Here is a 27,657-nt window from a genome sequence, read left to right as displayed (position 1 = left end):
CTCTACTTGCCATCCATCCATCCGTTTGGGGTTTTCTTTTTTCAAATGGTCAAGAAACTGAAGCGAGCGAGTCATACAACCCACCAGGCAAGGCAGACAGAACGCGCCAACCTACAACACATAATCAAATAGTCTAAAGGGATATACTCGGCACAGCCAGCGCATATTATAAAAATGCCTTTGGGGTGTAAATGTCTGCTAGCTGCCGGCAGGGGGATTGCCGTAATTTAAGTTACCAGGTTTTCGTATTTTTTCTTTTTTTCTCCCGTTGTTGCAAAAGAGTAAAACCACATCAGTTTATATATGGCCTGTGGCTTTTTTCTCGGCATTATCTACTTGTTCGCCTTATTTGCCACACATTTGCCATAGACAAATTGAGATTATGTAAATAGATCTTAAAGCTAAATCACACAAAAACTTGAAACTTGGAGTGTTTACACGTACAAGTGTGAATAGCTGAAAAAGAAGAAGAAAAACAACAGCATTTGTATGAAAGAGTTTGTTTTTCCATCTATTTCTTTAACCTTGGCCACAGAGGTGAACTATTTCTTGACATCTTTAGAGAAAATAACAAGAGTTCACAAGTTTTTTTCTTCTAAACAATAGAGGCAATATAGGTTAAGTAGTAAGTGACACCTTGAGGAATGCTTTAGTACATTAAGACAGATAATGGGAGAGAGAGAGAGATTTTGACGTAAGCAAAGAAGAAATCTGTCCAAAAAAATAACTAAAAATAAAAAACTTAAGGTTGACTGGACTATTTTCAATGCTGTATTTAATGAAAGTCAAACAGGTTGCGTATAACTACTGACAATAATCATACGCACCAATACTCTGATATAATTCTTGGAAATGTTGTCACCTTGGTCCAATAAAAAATATAAAATGTTTATATCCGCTTCTTATGACCCTTTAAAAAATATTGTTTAAAATTTACACTCATTGTGGCTCTTTGGAAAAAATATTTTTTAACATTTACACAGCTTGCGACCCTTTAAAAATATATTTTTTTAATTTACACTCCTTGCCTTCGAAAAAATATTTTTTTTAATTAACACGACTTGTGGCCCTTCGAAAAAAATATATAAAATTTTTCTTTGAAATATCCAAGTTCCTAAAAACATTCTATAAAGATTTAGAATATTGTGGACCATCAAAAAATATTCTTTGAAATGAAATACCGAGGACTTGTGGCCCATTAAAAAATATTTTTTGAGATATCCAGGCTTGTGGCCCACTAAACATATTCTGTAAAATTCCAAAGCCATGAGGCCCTGAAAAAATATACTTTGAAATCTCAAAACCATAAAAAATTATTCTTTGAAATTTCCAAGTCGTGGCTTGTTAAAAAATATTCTTTGAAATTTCCAGGCCGTGTGGCCCATTAAAAATATTATTTTAAAAAATTCCAGAACCTGTGGCCTGTTAGAAATATTTGTAGAAATTTCCAAGTCGTGTGCCCATTAAAAAACTATTCATTGAAATTTCCATGTTTTGTTGCCCATAAAAAATATATTTTTTTATATTTCTAGGTCAAACAGGGTGCGTATAACTACTGACAATAATCATACGCACCAATACAATGTTCTTATTCATTTTAATGTCGTCATCTTTGTCTAATAAAAAATATAAAATGTTTATATCCGCTTCTTATGACCCTTTAAAAAAATATTGTTTAAAATTTACACTCATTGTGGGTCTTTGAAAAAAATATTTTTTAAAATTTACACAGCTTGCGACCCTTTAAAAATATATTTTTTTAATTTACACTCCTTGCAGCCCTTCGAAAAAATATTTTTTTTTTTAAATTAACACGACTTGTGGCCATTCGAAAAAAAAAAATATATTTTTTTTAAATTTACACTCCTTGTGGCTATTTGAAAAAATAGTATTTGTAATTTACACCTTGTGGCCCTTTGGCAAAATATTTTTTAAAATTTACACCCCATGTGGCCCTCAGAAGAAATATTTTTTAAAATATACACTCGTTGTTATCCGTTGAAGAAAAAAATATTTTTTTAAAATTCAGACACCGTGCGGCTCTTTGAAAAAAATATTTTTTTTAAATTTACACTCCTTGTGACTCTTTGAAAAGAATATTTTTTTTAATTACACTCCTGTTGCCCTAAGAAAAAATATTTTTTAAAATTTACACTCCTTGTGACCCTTTGAAAAAATATTTTTCAAAATTTACACTCCTTGTTACCCTTTGAAAAAATATTTTTATAACATCCTCGCTTTGAGGTCCTTGGAAAAAATATTCTTCAAACTATCCACACCTTGTGGCCAATGAATAAAAAATATTCTTTAAAATATTCACGCCTTGTGGCCTATGAATAAAAAATATTCTTTAAAATATCCACGCCTTGTGGCCTATGAATAAAAAATATTCTTTAAAATATCCACGCCTTGTGGCCTATGAATAAAAAATATTCCTTAAAATATCCACGCCTTGTGGCCTATGAATAAAAAATATTCTTTAAAATATCCACGCCTTGTGGCCTATGAATAAAAAATATTCTTTAAAATATCCACGCCTTGTGGCCTATGAATAAAAAATATTCTTTAAAATATCCACGCCTTGTGGCCTATGAATAAAAAATATTCTTTAAAATATCCACGCCTTGTGGCCTATGAATAAAAAATATTCTTTAAAATATCCACGCCTTGTGGCCTATGAATAAAAAATATTCTTTAAAATATCCACGCCTTGTGGCCTATGAATAAAAAATATTCTTTAAAATATCCACGCCTTGTGGCCTATGAATAAAAAATATTCTTTAAAATATCCACGCCTTGTGGCCTATGAATAAAAAATATTCTTTAAAATATCCACGCCTTGTGGCCTATGAATAAAAAATATTCTTTAAAATATCCACGCCTTGTGGCCTATGAATAAAAAATATTCTTTAAAATATTCACGCCTTGTGGCCTATGAATAAAAAATATTCTTTAAAATATCCACGCCTTGTGGCCTATGAATAAAAAATATTCTTTAAAATATCCACGCCTTGTGGCCTATGAATAAAAAATATTCTTTAAAATATCCACGCCTTGTGGCCTATGAATAAAAAATATTCTTTAAAATATCCACGCCTTGTGGCCTATGAATAAAAAATATTCTTTAAAATATCCACGCCTTGTGGCCTATGAATAAAAAATATTCTTTAAAATATCCACGCCTTGTGGCCTATGAATAAAAAATATTCTTTAAAATATCCACGCCTTGTGGCCTATGAATAAAAAATATTCTTTAAAATATCCACGCCTTGTGGCCTATGAATAAAAAATATTCTTTAAAATATCCACGCCTTGTGGCCTATGAATAAAAAATATTCTTTAAAATATCCACGCCTTGTGGCCTATGAATAAAAAATATTCTTTAAAATATCCACGCCTTGTGGCCTATGAATAAAAAATATTCTTTAAAATATCCACGCCTTGTGGCCTATGAATAAAAAATATTCTTTAAAATATCCACGCCTTGTGGCCTATGAATAAAAAAATATTGTTTAAAATATCCACGCCTTGTGGCCTATGAATAAAAAATATTGTTTAAAATATCCACGCCTTGTGGCCTATGAATAAAAAATATTGTTTAAAATATCCACGCCTTGTGGCCTATGAATAAAAAATATTGTTTAAAATATCCACGCCTTGTGGCCTATGAATAAAAAATATTGTTTAAAATATCCACGCCTTGTGGCCTATGAATAAAAAATATTGTTTAAAATATCCACGCCTTGTGGCCTATGAATAAAAAAATATTGTTTAAAATATCCACGCCTTGTGGCCTATGAATAAAAAATATTGTTTAAAATATCCACGCCTTGTGGCCTATGAATAAAAAATATTGTTTAAAATATCCACGCCTTGTGGCCTATGAATAAAAAATATTGTTTTAGATATCCACGCCTTGTGGCCTATGAATAAAAAATATTGTTTAAAATATCCACGCCTTGTGGCCTATGAATAAAAAATATTCTTTAAAATATCCACGCCTTGTGGCCTATGAATAAAAAATATTCTTTAAAATATCCACGCCTTGTGGCCTATGAATAAAAAATATTCTTTAAAATATCCACGCCTTGTGGCCTATGAATAAAAAATATTCTTTAAAATATCCACGCCTTGTGGCCTATGAATAAAAAATATTCTTTAAAATATCCACGCCTTGTGGCCTATGAATAAAAAATATTCTTTAAAATATCCACGCCTTGTGGCCTATGAATAAAAAATATTCTTTAAAATATCCACGCTTTGTGGTCCTTTGAAAAAATATTTTTTATAACAACCACGCTTTGTGGTCCTTGGAAAAATATTATTTATAATATCCGGGCTGTGTGTCTTTTGAAAAAATATTTTTCATAATATCCACAATTTGTCGGCCACTGAAAAAATATTCTTTAATATATCCACGCTTTGTGGTCCTATCAAAAAAAATATTTTTTATAATATCCACGCTTTGAGGTCCTTGGACTTATGACTGCGCATAAGTATTGTCATATCCTATACGCCTACTACCGCCAACAATTAATTTCTAGCTTTGATTGATACTCATACGAGCATATCTTCGGCTTTGGTTTATTTTTTATGTATGTTTGTATGTATGTATGTGTGTATATATGCAAATATACCTTTTTTCTATCCACTTGAATTATTTCATTCCATTTTCTTAAATATTTTATAAAATTGAGAAATTTAAGAAAATCCCAAATAAATTTCTTTTGATCTCCTGTCATCGTTTAACATCACTTTATCTACAAAATTTGATTATAAATTTATAAAATGTCATGTTGTGATTACGGAGCCTCAGCCTTAAGCTTTGAGAAAAATTGTTATTTTAATACACCTACCTAGTTAGACAGAAGCATGCAGACAGGATAATAATGACTACATCAATCTTACAAAAAGGAAAGTTAAAAGTAAAGATTGTTTTTTCTTCTGAATGATATAACCTTTAAAGCGCCCACACACACACAGAATGACGAGACAAAGATTTAAAGAGGAAAGGCCCTTAGTGTGGCTTGGGAAAAAAGTGTGAGATAATTTTTATGGAGTGTTACTTAACAAGCAATAAAAAAAAAAATAAAATAATTGAAGAAAACTACGTTAGAAAATAGATGCTTTAAATGAGATAAAACTTTAAATTTAAAGACATCTCATCTCATTCTATAAAGATAAAAAGAATTAAATTTATTTTGTTATATAAAGGTCACATGGGTGTATAAGTAACGACAATTATTATACGCTCCTGCATTAGGTCATATAGAAAGGAGTGAAGCTTGATCTTCTCGTAGCTCTTAAGGCGAATACTTTGGATTTGGCTGCATATACGTACTGCCATAAATCAAACGTCACCCATTCCCAGAATGGTATTGGTTGCGTATAATTGTTGTTGTTACTTATACGCCCAAGCACACTGTGAATTAAATCCCAGGTTTCCTTATCAATTTGATTACCATGCTCTTACCAAATTATCTTCATAATTATAGTTATTAACACTGACAATAATAATAACTTTATTTCAATATATTCAAATATTATTTAACATACCACACATGCCATATAATTTGTTATTTATATAACATAAAATATTTACTCAGTACATTTAGTACTTATGATATGAGAATTCATAACAATTATCACAGTTATTAGATAATCCTTTTGCCAACTTAATATCCTATCATTTATAATTTAATAATATAGATATTTCATTTATTCATAGCATAATGTGTGTATATGGCCTAGATATTTTTGGGCGTAATTTCTGTCATTTCTCTTTAGCCCACATTTAGGTGTCATGGCAAAAATGAAATTTCTCATTAGGCCATAATGATGTGTTATTTCGGAATGTAATAAAAATTCCAATACAATTTTCGTAACTAATTTGTTAAATAACTGTCACTTGGCACAAAACATGCTTGGAGCAAATAAATAAAATCTAACACATAAATCTATACAGTGACATAATGACTAACACACACAGACAGACGGACATACAATCTCTATATTTGTCTTAGAGCAAAGACAAGTTGAGTTAAGGCAGGTTCTTTCTAGGATATGTGACATTAAATAAATATACGAAATCTATTTGTAAATATGTGTATATTTCGGGTGTGTGTGTGAGTGTTGTAGCCTTGTCACCGGATATCTGATAATCACACAAAATCTAATGTCTAACAAGGAAATTCGTAAACAACCTAACATGGTGAAGACGCAACGAAGCATCATGGCAAAGTAGATATTGAACACCAAAAGAAATATAAATATTTTAAGGATGCCATGTATGTCTTTTCTTTCAACTTCCATTCTGTTTCGCATTTTTCTTCTTCTATTGCCAACGACAATTAAATAAAAATCCATCCAACAGGAAACGGAAATAAGTCGTGAGAAAACAGACGTAAACAACAACTACAATAACAAAAATAATAACAAAAAGTAGAAGACTCTATAAACAATTGTAACATCAGTAAGTTACAATCCACTTACAAAGAGGATATATGTAGTTAATGGTAATAAAATAACAAGGAAAACAACTTTATCATGAAGAAAGACAAAAGAAAGTTCTTTAATTTTCAAAGAAAAATTTAATGAGGTGGGGGAAATTTTTTCCAAATCAATTTACACAGGAATATTTATTGTTTCCAGTGATTAAATAAATAATGAAGAACTGTTAGGAGGCTGAGAGGGGAATCATGAACTACAACATTATTCAGGTTTATATCCAAGCATCTGGGAGCGTATGACTAGTGTCACAACTTATACGCCTTATACGAAATAAGGGAACTCAGTTCTGCGTTTTTCTAGAGACAAAAAATCCGGGTCTTCTCTAAAATAGAATACCATTGTTGGGGACTTTTTTAGAATAGAAGACCATTGTAGGTGTCTTTTATACAATAGAAGACCACCGTGCTTTTAAGAGACTCAAAAATATTTTTTGAAAAACCCACGAGCTTTTAAGAGACTCAAAAATATTTTTTGAAAAACCCACGAGCTTTTAAGAGACTCAAAAATATTTTTTGAAAAACCCACGAGCTTTTAAGAGACTCAAAAATATTTTTTGAAAAACCCACGAGCTTTTAAGAGACTCAAAAATATTTTTTGAAAAACCCACGAGCTTTTAAGAGACTCAAAAATATTTTTTGAAAAACCCACGAGCTTTTAAGAGACTCAAAAATATTTTTTGAAAAACCCACGAGCTTTTAAGAGACTCAATAATATTTTTTTGAAAAACCCACGAGCTTTTAAGAGACTTAAAAATATTTTTTGAAAAACCCACGAGCTTTTAAGAGACTCAAAAATATTTTTTGAAAAACCCACGAGCTTTTAAGAGACTCAAAAATATTTTTTGAAAAACCCACGAGCTTTTAAGAGACTCAAAAATATTTTTTGAAAAACCCACGAGCTTTTAAGAGACTCAAAAATATTTTTTGAAAAACCCACGAGCTTTTAAGGGACTCAAAAATATTTTTTGAAAAACCCACGAGCTTTCAAGAGACTCAAAAATATTTTTTGAAAAACCCACGAGCTTTTAAGAGACTCAAAAAAATTTTTTGAAAAACCCACGAGCTTTTAAGAGACTCAAAAATATTTTTTGAAAAACCCACGAGCTTTTAAGAGACTCAAACATATTTTTTGAAAAACTCACGAGCTTTTAAGAGCATCAACGTAAATTTTTAAAAAATCCACGAGCTTTAAGATCTTCATAATAAATTTTTAAAAAATACACGAGCTTTAAGATCTTCAAAATAAATTTTTAAAAAATACACGAGCTTTAAGATCTTCAAAATAAATTTTTAAAAAATCCACGAGCCTTTAAGAGCTTCAAAATAAATTTTTAAAAAATCCACGAGCTTTAAGAGCTTCAAGATAAATTTTTAAAAAATCCACGAGCTTGGTAGGTTCTCAAAAATATTTTTTAAAAAATCCACGAGCTTGGTAGGTTCTCAAAAATATTTTTTAAAAAATCCACGAGCTTGGTAAGTTCTCAAAAATATTTTTTAAAAAATCCACGAGCTTGGTAGGTTCTCAAAAATATTTTTTAAAAAATCCACGAGCTTGGTAGGTTCTCAAAAATATTTTTTAAAAAATCCACGTGCTTGGTAGGTTCTCAAAAATATTTTTTAAAAAATCCACGAGCTTGGTAGGTTCTCAAAAATATTTTTTAAAAAATCCACGTGCTTCGTAGGTTCTCAAAAATATTTTTTTAAAAAATCCACGAGCTTGGTAGGTTCTCAAAAATATTTTTTAAAAAATCCACGAGCTTGGTAGGTTCTCAAAAATATTTTTTAAAAAATCCACGAGCTTGGTAGGTTCTCAAAAATATTTTTTAAAAAATCCACGTGCTTGGTAGGTTCTCAAAAATATTTTTTTAAAAAATCCACGAGCTTGGTAGTCTCTCAAAAATAATTTTTAAAAAATCCACGAGCTTGGTAGTCTCTCAAAAATAATTTTTAAAAAATCCACGAGCTTGGTAGTCTCTCAAAAATAATTTTTAAAAAATCTACGAGCTTGGTAGTCTCTCAAAAATATTTTTTAAAAAATCCACGAGCTTGGTAGTCTCTCAAAAATAATTTTTAAAAAATCCACGAGCTTGGTAGTCTCTCAAAAATAATTTTTAAAAAATCCACGAGCTTGGTAGTTTCTCAAAAATAATTTTTAAAAAATCCACGAGCTTGGTAGTCTCTCAAAAATAAATTTTAAAAAATCAATGAGCTTGGTAGGTTCTCAAAAATATTTTTTAAAAAATCCACGAGCTTGGTAGGTTCTCAAAAATATTTTTTAAAAAATCCACGAGCTTGGTAGTTTCTCAAAAATATTTTTTAAAAAATCCACGAGCTTGTTAGGTTCTCAAAAATATTTTTTAAAAAATCCAAGAGCTTGTGAGGTTCTCAAAATAATTTTTAAAAAATTCACGAGCTTGTTAGGTTCTCAAAAATAATTTTTAAAAAATTCACGAGCTTGTTAGGTTCTCAAAAATATTTTTTTAAAAAATCCACGAGCTTGCTAGATTCTCAAAAATATTTTTTAAAAAATCCACGAGCTTGCTAGATTCTCAAAAATATTTTTTAAAAAATCCACGAGCTTGTTAGGTTCTCAAAAATATTTTTTAAAAAATCCACGTGCTTGGTAGATTCTCAAAAATATTTTTTAAAAAATCCACGAGCTTGGTAGGTTCTCAAAAATATTTTTTAAAAAATCCACGAGCTTGGTAGGTTCTCAAAAATATTTTTTAAAAAATCCACGTGCTTGGTAGGTTCTCAAAAATATTTTTTTAAAAAATCCACGAGCTTGGTAGGTTCTCAAAAATATTTTTTAAAAAATCCACGAGCTTGGTAGGTTCTCAAAAATATTTTTTAAAAAATCCACGAGCTTGGTAGGTTCTCAAAAATATTTTTTAAAAAATCCACGAGCTTGGTAGGTTCTCAAAAATATTTTTTAAAAAATCCACTAGCTTGGTAGGTTCTCAAAAATATTTTTTAAAAAATCCACGAGCTTTGTAGTCCCTCAAGAATAACTTTTAAAACATCTACGAGCTTGGTAGACATTCAAAAATAGTTATTAAAATTCCACAAGCTTGGTAGGCCCACAAAAATATTTTTTAAAAAATCCACGAGCTTATTAGACCCTTAAAAATAATTTTTAAAAAATCCACGAGCGTGGTAGACCCTTAAAAATAATTTTTAAAAAATCCACGAGCTTGGTAGACCCTTAAATTAATTTTTAAAACATCCACGAGCTTGGTAGACCCTTAAAAATAATTTTTAAAACATCCACGAGCTTGGTAGACCCTTATAAATAATTTTTAAAAAATCCACGAGCTTGGTAGACCCTTAAAAATAATTTTTAAAAAAGCCACGAGCTTGGTAGACCCTCAAAAATATTTTTTAAAAAATCCATGAGCTTGGTAGACCCTCATAAACATTTTATTTTAAATTCCACGGTTCTAAAAATGAGGTTTTAAAATGCAGGAATACAAATTATGAGAAATTGAACAATTCTTAAGTGACTTGGAAATAAATATTTCTAAAAACAAATGTACTTTGTGATAACATTAAATCTAAGAGAGGTCGCCTTCGAAATTAAAATCCTAAAAATTAGATTCTTTTACTTTTTTCTCTTCTTCGGATTCATAAACCCCAAACCCTCCTCAATTTCTTAGGTTTCCATTAACTTTCGCACATTCCCCCCAATGGACGTAAATTGGCCATATATGTCTAGTTTCCAATGCTCTTTACAGAGTTGAAATAAGTTAAGAAATCTCGAAGTTATTGCTGTTAAAGTAAAACAACTCTTTTATTAAAAATACTCATACGCACTAATGGCCGGAACTGAAATATTCAATTTATCGCCAATGGGGCAACAATTTGAAGGGTGTTAATCTTTGAAATGAAAATAAAATAAATTTGATATACCATTTTACAAATTTTTAACTGGAAAGTAGGTTATTAGAGCATTACAAAAGGGTTTTTTATGTTTCCTGATAAAGTACCTTAAGAAAATATTTTATATAACCGGTACACATGGCGTATACCTTATGACACCACTAATGCCCTCCATTGTACCACAGCTACTACTCAACTTTTATTTTTTTCTTATAAATAATAGAATATCTTTTGTTTATACTCACTCTTTTGTTCGAAATTTCTTCCTTCTTCTTGTCTTTTTGTGTGAAAACAAATTCGGTGCTATTGTATAATCCTCATCGAAATCCAATTCCGTTTTTATGAGACTCACTAAATTAACTTGGCAGTCCTGGAAAGAAAACCAAAAGAAAAGTGGATTTAATTTTAAATTTCAAATTACAACTCAAATTATCTTCTAATTAAAGAACAAAAGGAAGGTATTGATTTTAAAATACCAGGAAGGAACGCAAAACTCACAGCTGCTTATAGAAATCCTCTTTAGAGAATTGGCCAGATATGTCTTCCTACAAATTGCTTGAACTTCTCTACTTTCGAATGGTAAACGCATGCTGAAGACATTGATTAAATGTTTGAAGTTAACTTTGGTGATGTCTGGTGACGAAGGTAACCAAGTCAATGGTTAGTTTGTTGGTATGGTTTCTGACGACTAGAGGGGAGATAGACGGAAATCTCTTTTTTGTGTGCACTCAATGCAACAAAGATCAATGACGTCCATTTAACAAATGTAATGCGGTACAAATAAATGAAATGAATTGCATGATGACACTACACAAATGACATTGAGCAGTTAGTTCTGAAAAGCGAGAGGAAATACGACGTTAGGAGAATGTAAGTTAAGATGAGCTGACAAAGATATTTCTCAAGGATATTTACCCAAACACATAAAATAGTGTTGGTGATAAATGTCACCATAGCAACACGTAACCGAAATACCAGAGGAGAAAACTGCTCTGTAATTTTCAGACATACACAACCACATTCACAACACAACACATTAAGAAACCACATACATGTCGCTTTAGGTGCATCTTGTATCTATATATTTAAATGTCCTGACATACCACAATGGATTTCCTTTCAAAATGAATGTGTACGTTACTTGTACATGAAGATTTGAATTTTCCATAGGATATTTTGCTTGCTCAGCAGTTTGTAAATTTAAGGATAAGGATAATGAGAGTTGCAATTAATTGCAAGGAAGTGTGTGTGAAAGGATGAAGGTCTGCACAATGTGTGTATGCAATTTTATTAGTGCTCAACTTCTCAGGCTCGTATCTGCCAAACCATTGAATGTAAAGTATTTTTTTTAAATAAAGTTTGGTGTAAAAAATTGTATGCCTGAAAAATGATATCTTCTTAAAAATGTCGACATAAAGAGATTAGTTTACTTATTGCCGGAAATCTTGGCTTTAATTTCCAATAAATAAATTGTTCATATCTTTTAAATTACAAAAGTTATGAGGAATTTTCTGAAAATACCCATAATTATTAACAATCATACGCATGGCTGTACCAAAAATAGAAAATGCATTTCAGGAAAACTATGCAGAATTTCTCATTTTAAAGGTAGTAGAAGGTCAGCTGAGGGGCAAAATGTTACAAAAATACAGGCTTCTAGGAAACTTGGACCTTCTAAGGAATATTTTTAAGGCTTCTAGAAAACGTGGACCTTCTAAGGAATATTGTTTCGAATCCTCTGGAAAACGTGCATTTTTTGAAGAATATTTTTTTCGAATCTTAGACAAAGCGTAGATTGTTCAAAGAATATTTTTTTGAACCATAGACAAAACAAGGATTTTTTAAAGAATATTTTTCGAGCCTTAAAGAAAACGTGGATTTTTTTAAGAATATTTTTCCAAGCCTCAGAGAAAACGTGAATTCTTTTGAAGAATATTTTTCCAAGCCTCAGAAAAAACGTGGATTTTTTAAAGAATATTTTTCCAAGCCTCAGAAAAAACGTGGATTTTTTAAAGAATATTTTTCCAAGCCCCAGAAAAAACGTGGATTTTTTAAAGAATATTTTTCGAGCCTTAAACAAAACGTGGATTTTTTAAAGAATATTTTTCGAGCCTTAAACAAAACGTGGATTTTTTAAAAAATATTTTTCGAGCCTTACACAAAACGTGGATTTTTTTAAAAAATATTTTTTCGAGCCTTACACGAAACGCGGATTTTTTAAAAAATATTTTTTCGAGCCTTACATAAAACATGGATTTTTTAAAAAAATATTTTTTCGAGCCTTACACAAAACGTGGATTTTTTAAAGAATATTTTTCCAAGCCTCAAAGAAAACGTGGATTTTTTAAAGAATATTTTTCCAAGCCTCAAAGAAAACGTGGATTTTTTAATGAATATTTTTCCAAGCCTTAGAGAAAACGTGGATTTTTTAAAGAATATTTTTCCAAGCCTTAGAGAAAACGTGGATTTTTTAAAGAATATTTTTCCAAGCCTTAGAGAAAACGTGGATTTTTTAAAGAATATTTTTCCAATCCTTAGAGAAAACGTGGATTTTTTAAAGAATATTTTTCCAAGCCTTAGAGAAAACGTGGATTTTTTAAAAAATATTTTTTCCAGCCTTAGACAAAACGTGGATTTTTTAAAAAAATATTTTTCTCCAGCCTTAGACAAAAAGTGGATTTTTTAAAGAATATTTTTCCAAGCCTTAGAGAAAACGTGGATTTTTTAAAGAATATTTTTCCAAGCCTTAGAGAAAACGTGGATTTTTTAAAGAATATTTTTCCAAGCCTTAGAGAAAACGTGGATTTTTTAAAGAATATTTTTCCAAGCCTTAGAGAAAACGTGGATTTTTTAAAGAATATTTTTCCAAGCCTTAGAGAAAACGTGGATTTTTTAAAGAATATTTTTCCAAGCCTTAGAGAAAACGTGGATTTTTTAAAGAATATTTTTCCAAGCCTTAGAGAAAACGTGGATTTTTTAAAGAATATTTTTCCAAGCCTTAGAGAAAACGTGGATTTTTTAAAGAATATTTTTCCAAGCCTTAGAGAAAACGTGGATTTTTTAAAGAATATTTTTCCAAGCCTTAGAGAAAACGTGGATTTTTTAAAGAATATTTTTCCAAGCCTTAGAGAAAACGTGGATTTTTTAAAGAATATTTTTCCAAGCCTTAGAGAAAACGTGGATTTTTTAAAGAATATTTTTCCAAGCCTTAGAGAAAACGTGGATTTTTTAAAGAATATTTTTCCAAGCCTTAGAGAAAACGTGGATTTTTTAAAGAATATTTTTCCAAGCCTTAGAGAAAACGTGGATTTTTTAAAGAATATTTTTCCAAGCCTTAGAGAAAACGTGGATTTTTTAAAGAATATTTTTCCAAGCCTTAGAGAAAACGTGGATTTTTTAAAGAATATTTTTCCAAGCCTTAGAGAAAACGTGGATTTTTTAAAGAATATTTTTCCAAGCCTTAGAGAAAACGTGGATTTTTTATACCCTCAGCCTTTAGGCTAAAGAGGGTATTTACACTTTGATACGACCAAAAATGTGCCTCATCGAAATAATGGTTTTAGACCCCAAGTATGTTTGTACGATATCCGTTTCAGACAATTTTGAGTAGATCTAGCAATGTCCGTCCGTCTGTCTGTCTGTCCGTCTGTCTGTCTGGCTGGCTGGTGCGCACGATAACTCTCGAACGGATCAATCGATTCGGTTCAAATTTTGGGTATCGAAATATTTTGTCCAGATTCTATTTAAGTTCGAAGATGGGACATATAGGTCCACTCCTTCAGGTACCTCCCCCACAAATGTTCAAAAATTGTGCGCACGATAACTCTTGTAGGAAATAACCGATTTGGTCCATACTTTGATCATCGTGTAATTTCTACCAATCTTAGGTGAGGTTCCAATATGGACTCAATCGGTCCACACCTTCGGGTACCTCCCACATTAAATTTCGGAAAAGTTCAGTTTAGGACCTGGTCTCGAATCGCTTTGATTTTTGTTTACGCAAGTTGTATTCGCTGTCCTCTTTACGACGCTGTAAGTTTCATTAGGGGCAAATCCACACTTCCTGAGAAAATAGCCTGAAAGTTACAAAAAAAACCCTATGACACCGTGTGTAGTGGTTGGAGTGCAAGATAACTCTAGAACGGATCTGCTAATTCGTTCCAAAATTTGGCTTTCGTAATATTTTGTCCAAACTTAGTTCAAGTTCAAAGATGAATTATATCGGTCCACTCCTTCCGGTACCTCACCCACAAAAGTTCGAAAATGTTCGGAAAATTTGTGCGTACGATAATTCTTGAAGGGAGTAACCGATTTGGTCCATACTTTGCACATTATGAAATTTCTACCAGACTTAGATGAGGTTACAATATGGACTCAATCGGTAAACTCCTTCGAGTACCTCCCACACAAAATTTCGGAAAAGTTCAGTTTAGGACCTGCTCTCGAATCGCCTTGGTTTTTGTTGTAACATCTTGTATTCACTGTCCCTTATACGACGGTACAAGTTTCATCAGGGGCAACTCCATACTTCCTGAGAAAATAGCCTGAAAGTTGAAAAAGGCCCCTATGACCGTATGTAGAGGTTGGAGCGCAAGATAACTCTCGAACGGATCTGCCGATTCAGTCCAAAATTTTGCCTTTTGTCCAAACATAGTTTAAATTCGAAGATAAGCCATATCGGTCCACTCCTTCAGGTACCTCCCCCACAAAAGTTCAAAAATGTTCGGAAAAATTGTGCGCACGATAACTCTTAAAGGGAGTGACCGATGTAATCCATACTTTGCACATCCTAATATATCTACCAGACATAGATCAGGTTCGAATATGGACTATATTTGTCTACTCCTTCTAGTACCTCTCACACAAAATTTCGGATAAGTTCACTTTAAGACCTGCTCTCGAATCACTTTGATTTTTGTTGAAGCGATTTGCATTCGCTACCTCCATTACGACGGTAAAGTTTTTTTCAGGGCAAAACCATATTTCTTGCGAAAACAGCCCGAAAGGTTTAAAAAACCCCTATGTCACCATATATGGCGGTCGGAGAGCACGATAACTCTCGAACTGTTCAACCGGTTTGGTCCAACATTTGGCCTTCGTCATATTATATCCAAACTTAGTTTCATGGGGCAATACCGGTCCACAACTTCCGGTACTTCTCCCCAATATTTAAAATGATAGGACGATAACACTTGAATGGGCAACCAATTTGGTCTAAACTTTGGATCTCCAAATATTTTGTCAAAATTTAGTTTAACTACTAAAATGGCCCATATCGTGCCTCCATAAGGGTACCTCCCCGACAAAGGTTCAAGATTTGTGTCTTAGTGCAGTTAATTCCAAATCCACATTTTTGTCGGCAAATTCAAATGTCCAAAAAGGGCCACAAAATTTTGAAGAGACCTTAAATACATTCGATCTGTCCGAAGGTGAAAATTTCACTTCACATTGGCTGAGGGTATATATCGGTCGACAAAGCCGACTGACACTTTTTTACTTGTTAAAGAATATTTTTCCAAGCCTTAGAGAAAACGTGGATTTTTTAAAGAATATTTTTCCAAGCCTTAGAGAAAACGTGGATTTTTTAAAGAATATTTTTCCAAGCCTTAGAGAAAACGTGGATTTTTTAAAGAATATTTTTCCAAGCCTTAGAGAAAACGTGGATTTTTTAAAGAATATTTTTCCAAGCCTTAGAGAAAACGTGGATTTTTTAAAGAATATTTTTCCAAGCCTTAGAGAAAACGTGGATTTTTTAAAGAATATTTTTCCAAGCCTTAGAGAAAACGTGGATTTTTTAAAGAATATTTTTCCAAGCCTTAGAGAAAACGTGGATTTTTTAAAGAATATTTTTCCAAGCCTTAGAGAAAACGTGGATTTTTTAAAGAATATTTTTCCAAGCCTTAGAGAAAACGTGGATTTTTTAAAGAATATTTTTCCAAGCCTTAGAGAAAACGTGGATTTTTTAAAGAATATTTTTCCAAGCCTTAGAGAAAACGTGGATTTTTTAAAGAATATTTTTCCAAGCCTTAGAGAAAACGTGGATTTTTTAAAGAATATTTTTCCAAGCCTTAGAGAAAACGTGGATTTTTTAAAGAATATTTTTCCAAGCCTTAGAGAAAACGTGGATTTTTTAAAGAATATTTTTCCAAGCCTTAGAGAAAACGTGGATTTTTTAAAGAATATTTTTCCAAGCCTTAGAGAAAACGTGGATTTTTTAAAGAATATTTTTCCAAGCCTTAGAGAAAACGTGGATTTTTTAAAGAATATTTTTCCAAGCCTTAGAGAAAACGTGGATTTTTTAAAGAATATTTTTCCAAGCCTTAGAGAAAACGTGGATTTTTTAAAGAATATTTTTCCAAGCCTTAGAGAAAACGTGGATTTGTTAAAGAATATTTTTACAAGCCTTAGAGAAAACGTGGATTTCTTAAAGAATATTTTTCCAAGCCTTAGAGAAAACGTGGATTTTTTAAAGAATATTTTTCCAAGCCTTAGAGAAAACGTGGATTTTTTAAAGAATATTTTTTTCGAGTCTTAGACAAAACCTGAATTTTTTAAAGAATATTTTTTTCAAGCCTTAGAGAAAACGTGGATTTTTTATAGAATATTTTTTTCGAGTCTTAGACAAAACCTGAATTTTTTTAAAGAATATTTTTTCGAGCTTTAGACAAAACGTGGATTTTTAAAGAATATTTTTTTCGAGAGTATTTGTTTTACTCACCTCCAGCGTTTTGAAATGCCATCGTATAATTCTTGACCCCGAACCGGTGTTGACTTGATTTCGACACACCTTCAGCGTTGGCCAACAATGACAGCGCTTGTCGATGATTTCACATCCTTTCTTAATTCGTATCCTCTCTGATTTTGTACAATTTTGATGATGCAGATGGTTGTGATATGATGTTATTGTTGAGGTGCTGGAAAATGCTAAATCTGTAAAGAAAGGAAGAAAAACATATTTGCATTAAACATTTCGAACATTAAGGAAATTATTCTAAATTTTCTAAAAAGAGATGTGGCGTATACGTGGCGACATAAATTATACGCACCCGGAGATCAAATATGGAATATTTACATAGAAAGCATGAACTTTTAAAGAAAATTTGTTCGAGGCTTCTAGGAAGCGTGGATATTTAAAAAATTTATTTTCGTGGCTTGTAGGAAGCGTGGACTTTTAAGGAATTTTTTTCGAGAATTCTAGGAAGCGTGGATATTTAAAGATTTTTTTCTAAGCTTCTTAGTAGCGTTGATTTTTAAAGACAAAATTTTCGAGGCTTCTTGAACTTTTAAAGGCATTTTTCGAAGCTTTTAGGTAGCGTGGACTTTTAAAGAATTTTGTCTAGGCTTCTAGGAATCGTGGACTTTCAAAGAACATTTTTAGAAGCTTCTAGGAAGCGTTGATTTTTAAAAGTTTTTTTCTTAGGCTACTAGGAAGCTTGGACTTTTGATGAAACATTTTTGGAGGCTTCTAGGAAGCCTGGACTTTTAAAGAAAATATTTGCGAGGATCCAAGAAAGTGTGATTTTTTAAAGAAAAATTGTTTGAAGCATTTTAATAAAATTTTTTCTAGGCTTCTAGGAAGCGTGAAATCTCAAAGAAAAAATTTCTAGGCTTCTAGGAAGCGTGAACTTTCAAAGCAAATGTTTTCCCGGCTGCTTAGTGTGTCGTATAAGTGGTGTCCTCACGTATACGCTCTGTTGTACTTAATGACGAATAGTTAAATATTGTTTTAGTCAAGGATGAATAACACTGTGAACACAAATTTTGGGGCAGAGATAACACCTTTTGGAGATGAAAGCCCTTGGTGAGTATATTAAGAATCCCAAAATCGATTAATTGTCAATGAGAGCCGTACATAAAATGTTCTGAGCGACATTTTTGCAAAACATTTCGAAACTGAAAAACGTCAACTTGTGATACTTTTATAGCGGTTCTTAAAATAAAGGACGAAAATGACATTGAAGGAAGCGAGTTAAAAGGTCGAAGTGCTCTACGAAATTAATCCTCGTTCGATTCGACTGAAGACATGTCACCTCAAAAATAAGCTAAAGCAACAGTGAACAAAGATATAACGCTAAATCCTGACGGCTTACAGGGTCTCTTGCAAAAACTTAATTACGCCATAACGCAAAGTTCAACTGTTTGATCTGTCCTTCGGGGTTCTTAATATACTCATCAAGGCCTTTCTTTCCCAAGAGGAATTTTCCGAGCCCCAGACTTCACCTCCATTTTATTGCACAGAGTACCTAAACATTATTTCATAATTTTGAAAAACGAACCTTCAAATATGGAACTTTCAACAACGGTAAGTGTTTTTGTAACTCCCTAAATAATGTCCTGCAGACATTATTCATTTATTTCATTACACACAAAAACTATTGAAATTCATTGTTTTGTATTTTTACTGCACATAATTATTTATTTTCTTATGATTATTACTTCAAACACATATACAAAGTAAATATGCGTCAACAATAAGGACGCCAACAAAAACGCCACAAAAACCCAACAAATAGAAAATTGCTTACATAGTTTAATTAGTGCAGACAACAAGAAAAACAGAGAACAAATTATATTTGTGTCAGCATTATTAAATAATGGTGACGGTATGATTATAATAAGACATTAATTAAATATGCGGAACGTGACAAATTAGAGTTATGGCAAAAACCACAAAAGACAACAATATTATTACTTGTGGTGGATATAAATAATTGGAATCAAAAGTTGCTAAAATTTAAGGGAGGAATGAAAGCCGGCGGAAAATATTAACGTACAATTAAATTCATGGGAATAACTAGAATTTTCTCAGGTTTCCAATAATTTCTGAATTTTTTTGTCAAAGGATAACAATTGGCCCCATATCTCTAGTTTCATATGCACTTTACAGATCTGAATTTGGTTGAGAACTTTTGAAGTTATAACCGCTTAAGTAAAACAACTCTTCTATTAAAAATAATCATACGCACTAATGGTCGGAATTTAAAAATTTTATCGGCAATGGAGCTACAATTTGGATAAGGATAAAAATTTAAAATTAAAATAAATCTAATAATCAAATATAATAATTATCAAATTTGATGCCGAGATGGAATTTAAAGGTGTTATTAAGAGCTTTACAAAAGTGGAGGTTACTTTAAAACAGTTGGGAAGAGAACAGAACATTTTTCGAAGTTTTTAAAAACAAAGAGTTTTTAAGGGACATATTTTGAGGCTTGTAATAAACGTGGATTTTTATAGAACATCTTTCAATTCATCCACAAAATCGTGTATTTTAAAAATAAATATATTTTTTTAGACCTTTAGAAAATGTGTACATTTAAAGAGATTTTTAAGTAATTTTATGTTAATTATTGCAACTTGTGGACATATAAAATCTAAAAAAAGAAACAAAAAAAAACATTTTCGAAGTAGAAATTGATTTCAACAATTATCTCCAGTACGGGTCCATAAGTACTAAGCCACTCAAAATTCAAGGAAATGGCATTCAATTTTATGTTTTCATTAATTTTCAAATTTTCCTTACAATCTGTTATATTTGGCTAGTTTCAATTACTTAAATTTAAAGGGGTTTCCTTTAACTCAAGTATTTCTCTTACAAAATGTACCAATTGGCCAAATATGTCTAGTTTCCGGTGCAGTTTACAGATCTTAAATCGGTTGAGAACTCTTAAAGTTATAGCCGTTTAAGTAAAATAACTATTCTATTAAAAATTCTTATACGCACTAATGTACTAAATTTAAAAATTTGATTTACCGTCAATAGAGCAACAATTCGGAATAATTAAGGTTTTAAAATGAAGAAACATTAAATTTAATATACAATTTTAACAATGGCGGTACTGTGAAGGTTTTTAAAGGGGGTTATTAAGAGTTTTGCTACAGTTTTGGAACCAATTTTGATGAGGGTCTAAAAGTTCTTAAGAAATGATGCCGCTGTTATCATAAAGAACGAGCACATACTAACAAAAACTTGCCGTCATCATGAGGTCTTCTGTATTTCATATATTTCCTCAGAAAGTCTTCTGTCATCTATCACAAGACTTCATGAGGTCTAATGTAGTCTGTAGATCACCTAAAGTGGTATTTTGTCGTTCACAGAAAACTTCAATAGCGGTTGTGAAGTTCTTAGGAGGCCCCAACAGGTCATAGAAGTTTTCGAGAGACCCTCTGAGGGCCAAAAAACGTAGTCAATGGACTTTATTTTGTCCACTGAAGGCACCAATTGCTGTTCAGGTGTCCATTGAACACGGCAAGACCTCATGGTATCTACTGATGTCCACAAATGAAGAGCTCGAGATGTCTTCGATTCTCCAAAGAATACCTCAATAAGCTTTCTGTTGCTCAGAGAAGACTTTAAGAAGCCATATGTTGCCCATAGAAGAACGCGACTGAACTCAAGAAGCTTCTGCCGTTCATAGAAGTCCTCTAGAGGTATTCTACCGTCTAAAGAGGACTTCAAAATATCTTCATCAAGTTGTTCTGGATCCCATGGAATACCACAAGGCCTCATAATATCTTCTGATGTCCACAGAAGAAGACCTCGAGAGGTCTTCGGTTGTTAATAGAAGACTTCAAGTGTTTTCCTGGTGCCAAGACAAGAACCTAAGAGGCTTTCTGTTGCAAATAAAAGACATCGAGTGATCTCCTGTTGCTTAGAGAAATTCCGAAGAGGCCTTCTGTTGTCCATAGAAGACCTGGAGTGATATTATTTTGCACGGAGAAGACAGAGGTTCTCTGTCCCCAATGAAGACCACTCGAGGTTTTTTGTTGTCCATTGAAGATCTCAGGAGGTCTTTCTTTGTCCTTCTTGCGGCCATAGAAGACCCCGAGTGGCCTTCTGTTGCCTATAGAAGACACTGAGTGGCCTTCTGTTGTCCATAGAAGACCTCGAGTGATGTCCTGTTGCACAGAGCAGACTTCCGTTGTGTATTGAAAACCTCAAGAAACTTCTGTTGTTCATAGAAATACTCAAGAGGTAATCTGTCGTCTATATAAGACCTCGAAAGATCTTCTGTCGTCCATAGTAGACTTTAAGAAGTCTTCTGCTGTCCAGAAAAGTTTTACAGAGATCCTCTGTCAACAATGACGACCACACTTTTTTTTGTTGTCCATTGAAGGCTTCGAGAGGTCTTCGGTTGTCCAAACTAAATTGCAAGAGGCTCCCTGTTGCCCAGAGAAGATTTTAAGAGGCCATATGTTGTCCACAATAGACCTCGAGTCGTCTTCTGTTGCCTAGAGAAGACCGTAAGTGACCTCTTGTTGTCAATATAAGACCTCGACTGATTTTCTGTTGCACAGAGATTACTTCTGGTGTGCATTGATATCCTCAAGAAGCTCCTGTTGTTCATATATAAGTCCTTAAGATGTCTTCTGTCATTTAAAGAAGATCTCAAAAGGTCTTCTGTTGTCCATAGAAGACTCGAGTGATATTCTGTTGAACGAAGAAAACTTGTGTTATGCACTAAAAACTCAAGAAGCTTCTCTTGCTCATAGAAGTCCTCAAGAAGTCATCTGTACTACATAGACGACTTTAAAAGGTTTTGCTACCTCCATAGTAAACTTCACACAGGCTTCTTTTCTCTAGAAAAGTTTTACAGAGGCCATCTGTCACCAACGAAGACCACACGAGGTCTTTTGTTGTCCATTGAAGACCTCAGGAGGCTCTTCATTGTCCATTGAAGATCCAAGGAGGTACTCCATTGTCCATAGAAGACCTAGCGGTCTTCTGTTGTCCAGATCAGACCTCAGCAAGAGTACTGTTGTCCGTTGTGGACGTCATCTGTCGACTTTAGAAGAACTCATGAGGTCTTCCGTGGTCAAGAAGTCTTCTGTTGTCTAGAAAAGTTTTACTGAGGTTCCCTTTCGCCAACGAAGACCACACGAGATCTTTTGATGTAAATTGAAGACCTCTAGAGGACTTCTGTTGTCCATAGAAGCCTTCAAGAACACTCACGGTGCTCTTGAAACAATTTTAAATGGAAGGTGCTTACACCTTGGAAGTTTTTACGGATTCTGAAACTACAATGTTCATAGATGAGAAAAATCAAAAAGCAAAAAAAATCGCCGGAGCGCTTTTTAAATAAATCGTGATTTAAGTTGAAATTTTTAGGGGTTGTTCAGGTTTTCACGATTTTTCTTAGAAACCGCAAGTCGTATCAAAATGGCGCTAAAGAAAATGTTGTAGCTATGAAAATTCTCTACAAGATTGAGCTTTATGGTATTCTCGTCGTTTTTACCCTTTTTGAGGTATAGAAGTTCAAATTGGGACAATTCAAATTCAATTCAATTCTGTATCGCCCCCTTATAAAACAATGTCACGACTGCAAATTCACAACTTAAACTTATATATCTAAAACATGGTACAACTTAGGATAAATTATTAAAGCCAGTCTTGTACAGAATTTTCACAGCTTTAAGATTTTCTAAGGTCCCATATCGATAAGACTTACGGTATTCAAGCAAAATCGCGAAACCCTAACAAAAAAACCTAAAAATGTAAACTGAGCTTCTTTATCTCAAAAATGGTACAGGCTTGGAACAAATAATACACGTCAATCCTCTAGAGAATTTTCACAGCTACAACATTTTCTTTAGCTCCATTTCGATTGGACTTGCGGTTTCCAAGCAAAATCGTGAAACCCTAAAAAACACCTAAAAATTTGAATTTTGACCGCGATTTATTTAAAAATCCCTACAGCGATTTTTTCTTGTTTTTGGATTTTTCTCATCTATGAACATTGCTGTTTAAGAATTCACAAAAACTTCCCCTGTGTAAGCGGTTTTCATCAAAAGTTAGTTAAGGCGCACCCTTTATGACATTGTTTTATAAGGGGGCGATACAGTCAGTGCATTGTCCCAATTTGAACTTCTATATCTCAAAAATGGTAAAAACTACGAAAATATCATAAAGGTCGATCTTGTAGAGAATTTTCATAGCTACAACATTTTCTTTAGTCTCATTTCGATAGGACTTGCGGTTTTTAACCAAAATCGTGAAAACCTAAACAACCCATAAAAATGTCAACTTAAATCGCGATTTATTTAAAAAGCGCTCCGGCGATTTTTTTAGTTTTTTGATTTTTCTCATCTATAAACATTGTAGTATCAGAATCCCCAAAAACTTCCGAGGTGTAAGCACCTTCCATTTAAAATTGTTTCAAGAGCACCGTGCACTTCTGTCTTCCATGGAAGACGACAAGATATCATATGTTGCTAGGGTATATCTCTAAAAGCTTTCTCTTGTCCATAGAAGGCCACGAGAGTTTTACTGTTGTCCATAAAAGATGTTTGGAGGTCTTCCGTTATCCAGAGAAGACCTCAAGAGTTTTTCTGGTGTCCAGAGATTTTCCGTTATCTCTTGAGGACCTCAAGAGACTTTATGTCCAGATAAAACCTTAACAAGCTTTCTGTTGAGCAATGGAGACTTCCAGAGGTCTTCTGTTAACCAGAGGAAACCTTAAAAGTTTTTCCGTTGTCAAAAAAAAAAAAAAAAATAGAAGAAGTATACCAATTGGCGAAAAATGTCTAGTTTCCGATGCACTTTACATATCTTAAATCGGTTGAGAACTCTTGAAGTTATAGACGTTTAAGTAAAATAACTATTCGATTAAAAATACTTATACGCACCAATGCACTAAATCGAAAAATTTTATTTATCGTCAATGGAGCAACAATTCGGAATATTTTAGATTTTAAAATGAAAAAACAGTAAATTTTATATAAAATTTTAATTAAAGGCCGTACTGTGAAGGAGTTTAAAGTGGGTTTTTAAGAGTTTTGCTGAACTAGAGGCTACTATATGATGGTTGGAACCAATTTTGATGGCGGTCTAAAAGTTCTTAAGAAATGATGTTGCTGTTATCATAAAGAACGATCACATACAATGAAAAACTTTCCGAGGTCTTCTGTGTTTCATATAATTCTTCAGAAACTGCTCTGTAATCCATCAGAAGGCCTAATGAGGTCTAATGTAGTCTGTTGATCACCTAAAGTGGTAGTTTGTCGCTCTCAAAAATCTTCAATAGCACTTGTGGTGTTCATAGAAGGCCCCAACAGATCATAGAAGTTTTCGGAGGTCGTCTGTGTGATAAAAACGTAGCCAAGGGACTTTGTTTTGTCCACTGAAGGAAACAATTGCTGTTCTGGTGTCCATTGAACACGGCAAGTCCTAATGGTATCTTCTGATGTCCAGAAAAGGAGAATTCGTCAGTTATTCGGTTGTCCAAACAATACCTCAAGAAGCTTTCTGTTGCCCATGAAAGATTTTAAAAGGCCACATGTTGCCCATAGAAGACCGCGAGTAAATTTCTGTAGCCCCAAAAAATATTTCTGTTGTGCATTTTAAACTTCAAGACGCTTCTGTCAATCATAGAAGTCCTCTAGAAGTCTTCTGCAGTCTATAAAAGACTTCAAAATATCTTCTCCATGGAATACCGCAAGGCCTCATGACATCTTCTGATGGCCACATAAGAAGACCACGAGAGGTCTTCGGTTGTCCATAGAAGACTTCAAGTGGTTTCCTGGTGCCTAGACAAGAACCAGAGGCTTTCTGTTGTACATGAAAGACATCGAGTGATCTTCTGTTGCTTAGGGAAGACTCTAAGAGGCCTTCTGTTGTCCATAGATCTTCTGTTGCATGGAAACTACACAGGTCTTCTGTCACCAATGAAGACCACACGAGATCTTTTGTTGTCCATTGAAGATCTCAGGAGGTCCATTGAAGATATCAACAGGTCTTCTGGTGTCCAGGGAAGGCTTCTAGAGGCCATAGAAGGCCACGAGTGGCTATCTGTTGCCTATAGGACACCTTCTATTGTCCATAAAAGGCTTTGAATGATCTTTTGTGCACATAGAAAACTTCTGTTGTGCATTGAAAACCTCAAGAAGCTTATTTTGTTCATAAAAGTCCTCAAGAGGTATTCTGTCGTCTACAGAAGACCTCAAAAAGTCTTCTGTCGTCCGTAGTAAACTTTAAGAAGTCTTCTGCTGAAAAGTTTTACATTGAAGACTTTGACATGTCTTCAGTTGTCCAAAGAAGACCTCAAGAGGCTCCCCCTTGCCCAGAGAAGATTTTAAGAGGCCATATCTTGTCCATTGTAGACCTCGAGTGGTCTTCTGTTCCCGAGAGAAGACTTTAAGAGGCCTCTTGTTGTCAATAGAAGACCTCCACTGATTTTCTGTTGCACAGAATGGTGTGCATAGAAATCCTCAAGAAGCTCCTGTTGTTCATGTAAGCCCTCAAGATGTCTTCTGTCGTTTAAAGAAGATCTCACAAGGTCTTCTGTAGTCCATAGCAGACTCGAGTGATATTCTGTTGAACGAAGAAAACTAGTGTTATGCACTAAAAACTCAAGAAGCTTCTATTGCTCATAGAAGTCCTCAAGAAGTCATCTGTACTACATAGAAGACTTTAAAAGGTTTTTCTACCTCCATAGTAAACTTCACACAGGCTTCTTTTCTCTAGAAAAGTTTTACAGAGGCCATCTGTCACCAACGAAGACCACACGAGGTCTTTTGTTGTCCATTGAAGACCTCAGGAGGTCTTTCATTGATCATTGAAGATCTCATTGTCCATAGAAGGCCTAGCGGTCTTCCGTTGTCCAGATAAGTCCTCAGCAAGAGTACCGTTGTAAGTTGCGGACGTCATCTATCGACTTTAGAAGATTTCATGTTGTCTAGAAAAGTTTACCTGTCACCAATGAAGATCCTTTGTGGTCCATTGAAGACCTCTACAGGTCTTCTGTTGTCCATAGAAGCCTTCAAGAGCAGTTCTGTGGTCCATGAAAGACGACAAGATATCATCTGTTGCTATATATGTTGGGTATATCTCTAAAAGCTTTCTCTTGTCCATAGAAGGTCCAGAGAGGTCTACTGTTGTCCACAAAAGATTTCTGAAGGCCTTCCGTTATCCATAGAAGACCTCAAGAGTTTTTCTGTTGTCCACAGATCTTTCGTCGTCTATAGAGGACCTTAAGAGACTTTATGTCCAGATAACACCTTAACAAGCTTTCTGTTGAGCACTGAAGACTTCCAGAGGTCTTCTGTTAACCAGAGGAAACCTTAAAGTTTTTCCGTTGTCAAGAAGAACCATAAGACACCCTCCTTTTCCAGGAAAGATTTCAAGAAGCTCTATGTCGTCCGGGGAAGATTTCAAGAAACCTACTGTTGCCCACAGAAAACCTTAAGAGGCTTAAGTTTGACCAAAGAATATCAGCAGAGGTTTTCTTCTGTCCATAAGAGATCCCAAAATGTCTTCCGTTGTCCACCTTACCTTAAATGGTCTCATATTCTTCATAGAAGACTTCAAGGGATCTTATGTTGTCCGGCGAAGAATTCAAGTGGTTTTATGTCGACTACAGCAAACATCTATGACTTGAATGGTTCTCTATAGTCTAGAGAAGACTTCAAGAGGTTTCATGTTGTCCAGAGAAACCCCTAACAGGCCTTCTGTTGAGCATTCTAGACTTAAAGATGTCTTCTGTAACCTAGAGGAGACTTCGAAAGTTTTTCTGTTCTTAAAAAAACTTCAAGTCGTCTCCGGAAATATAATAGAATAGAAGACTTTTTTTCTGCTGTCCACGGGAGACCTCAATATTTCCTCTGATGTCCAGAGAGGACCTCATGGGATTTTATAGTGTTCATAGAAGACCTCAAGAAGTCTTCTGTTGTCTGGAGAAGAACACAAGAGGCTCCTATCATCTGAAGGGTCTTCTGTCGTCTGTAGAGGACCTCAAACAACTTCATGTTGTCCAGAGAAAACTTTAAGAGCCCTTCCGTTGTGCATTGAAGACTTCAACAGTCCTTCTTGTGTCCAAAGATGTGCTGAGGGGTCTTCTGTAATCTATAGCAGACCTTAAGAGACTTCGTATTCTCCAGAGATATCTTTAAGAGGTCTTCCGTTGGACATTAAAGACTTCAGGAAATTTTCTGTTGCCCAGAGTAAATCGGGATATTTTTTCTATTGTCAATAAAACCACCAAGACGCCTTATGTCCCCCAAGAGGTCTTCCGTTACCTAGGAAAGACTCCACGAGGCTTTATGTCGTAGGGAGAAGGCATCAAGAGGTCTAGTGTTGTCCATGGAAAACCTCACGATGCTTTCGGTTGTCCAAAGAAGACTTTAAGATGTGTTCTGTAGTCCGGAGAGGAATTCAAGACGTTTTATGTCGACTACAGCAGATTGCTAAGATCGGAAGGGTCTTCTGTCATCTATAGAAGACCTCAGGAGACTTTATTTTGTCCAAAGAAAACGGTAAGACATTTTTCGTTGA

At 33.6% G+C, this 27,657-nt stretch overlaps 1 protein-coding gene across 1 annotated transcript in view; it reads right to left on the bottom strand.

Moving 5' to 3' along the window:
• cmpy (crimpy) overlaps positions 1–27,657 on the bottom strand; it is a 150,585-nt gene that overhangs the window by 54,503 nt on the left and 68,425 nt on the right. Inside the window, exons 3-4 of the mRNA XM_073987856.1 lie at positions 17,107–17,318; positions 10,634–10,758 (exon numbers count right to left, since the gene is read on the bottom strand). Of these exons, the coding sequence (XP_073843957.1) occupies positions 10,634–10,758; positions 17,107–17,318 (337 nt within the window). The remainder of the gene's footprint in view (positions 1–10,633; positions 10,759–17,106; positions 17,319–27,657) is intronic.

This window comes from Musca autumnalis, unplaced genomic scaffold (assembly GCF_047663935.1).
Source record: "Musca autumnalis isolate F117 unplaced genomic scaffold, ASM4766393v1 scaffold_4, whole genome shotgun sequence".
NCBI classification, from domain to species: domain Eukaryota; kingdom Metazoa; phylum Arthropoda; class Insecta; order Diptera; family Muscidae; genus Musca; species Musca autumnalis.
The sequence above is the reverse complement of the archived record's forward strand: the minus strand, read 5'-3'. Positions and strand labels throughout refer to the sequence as shown.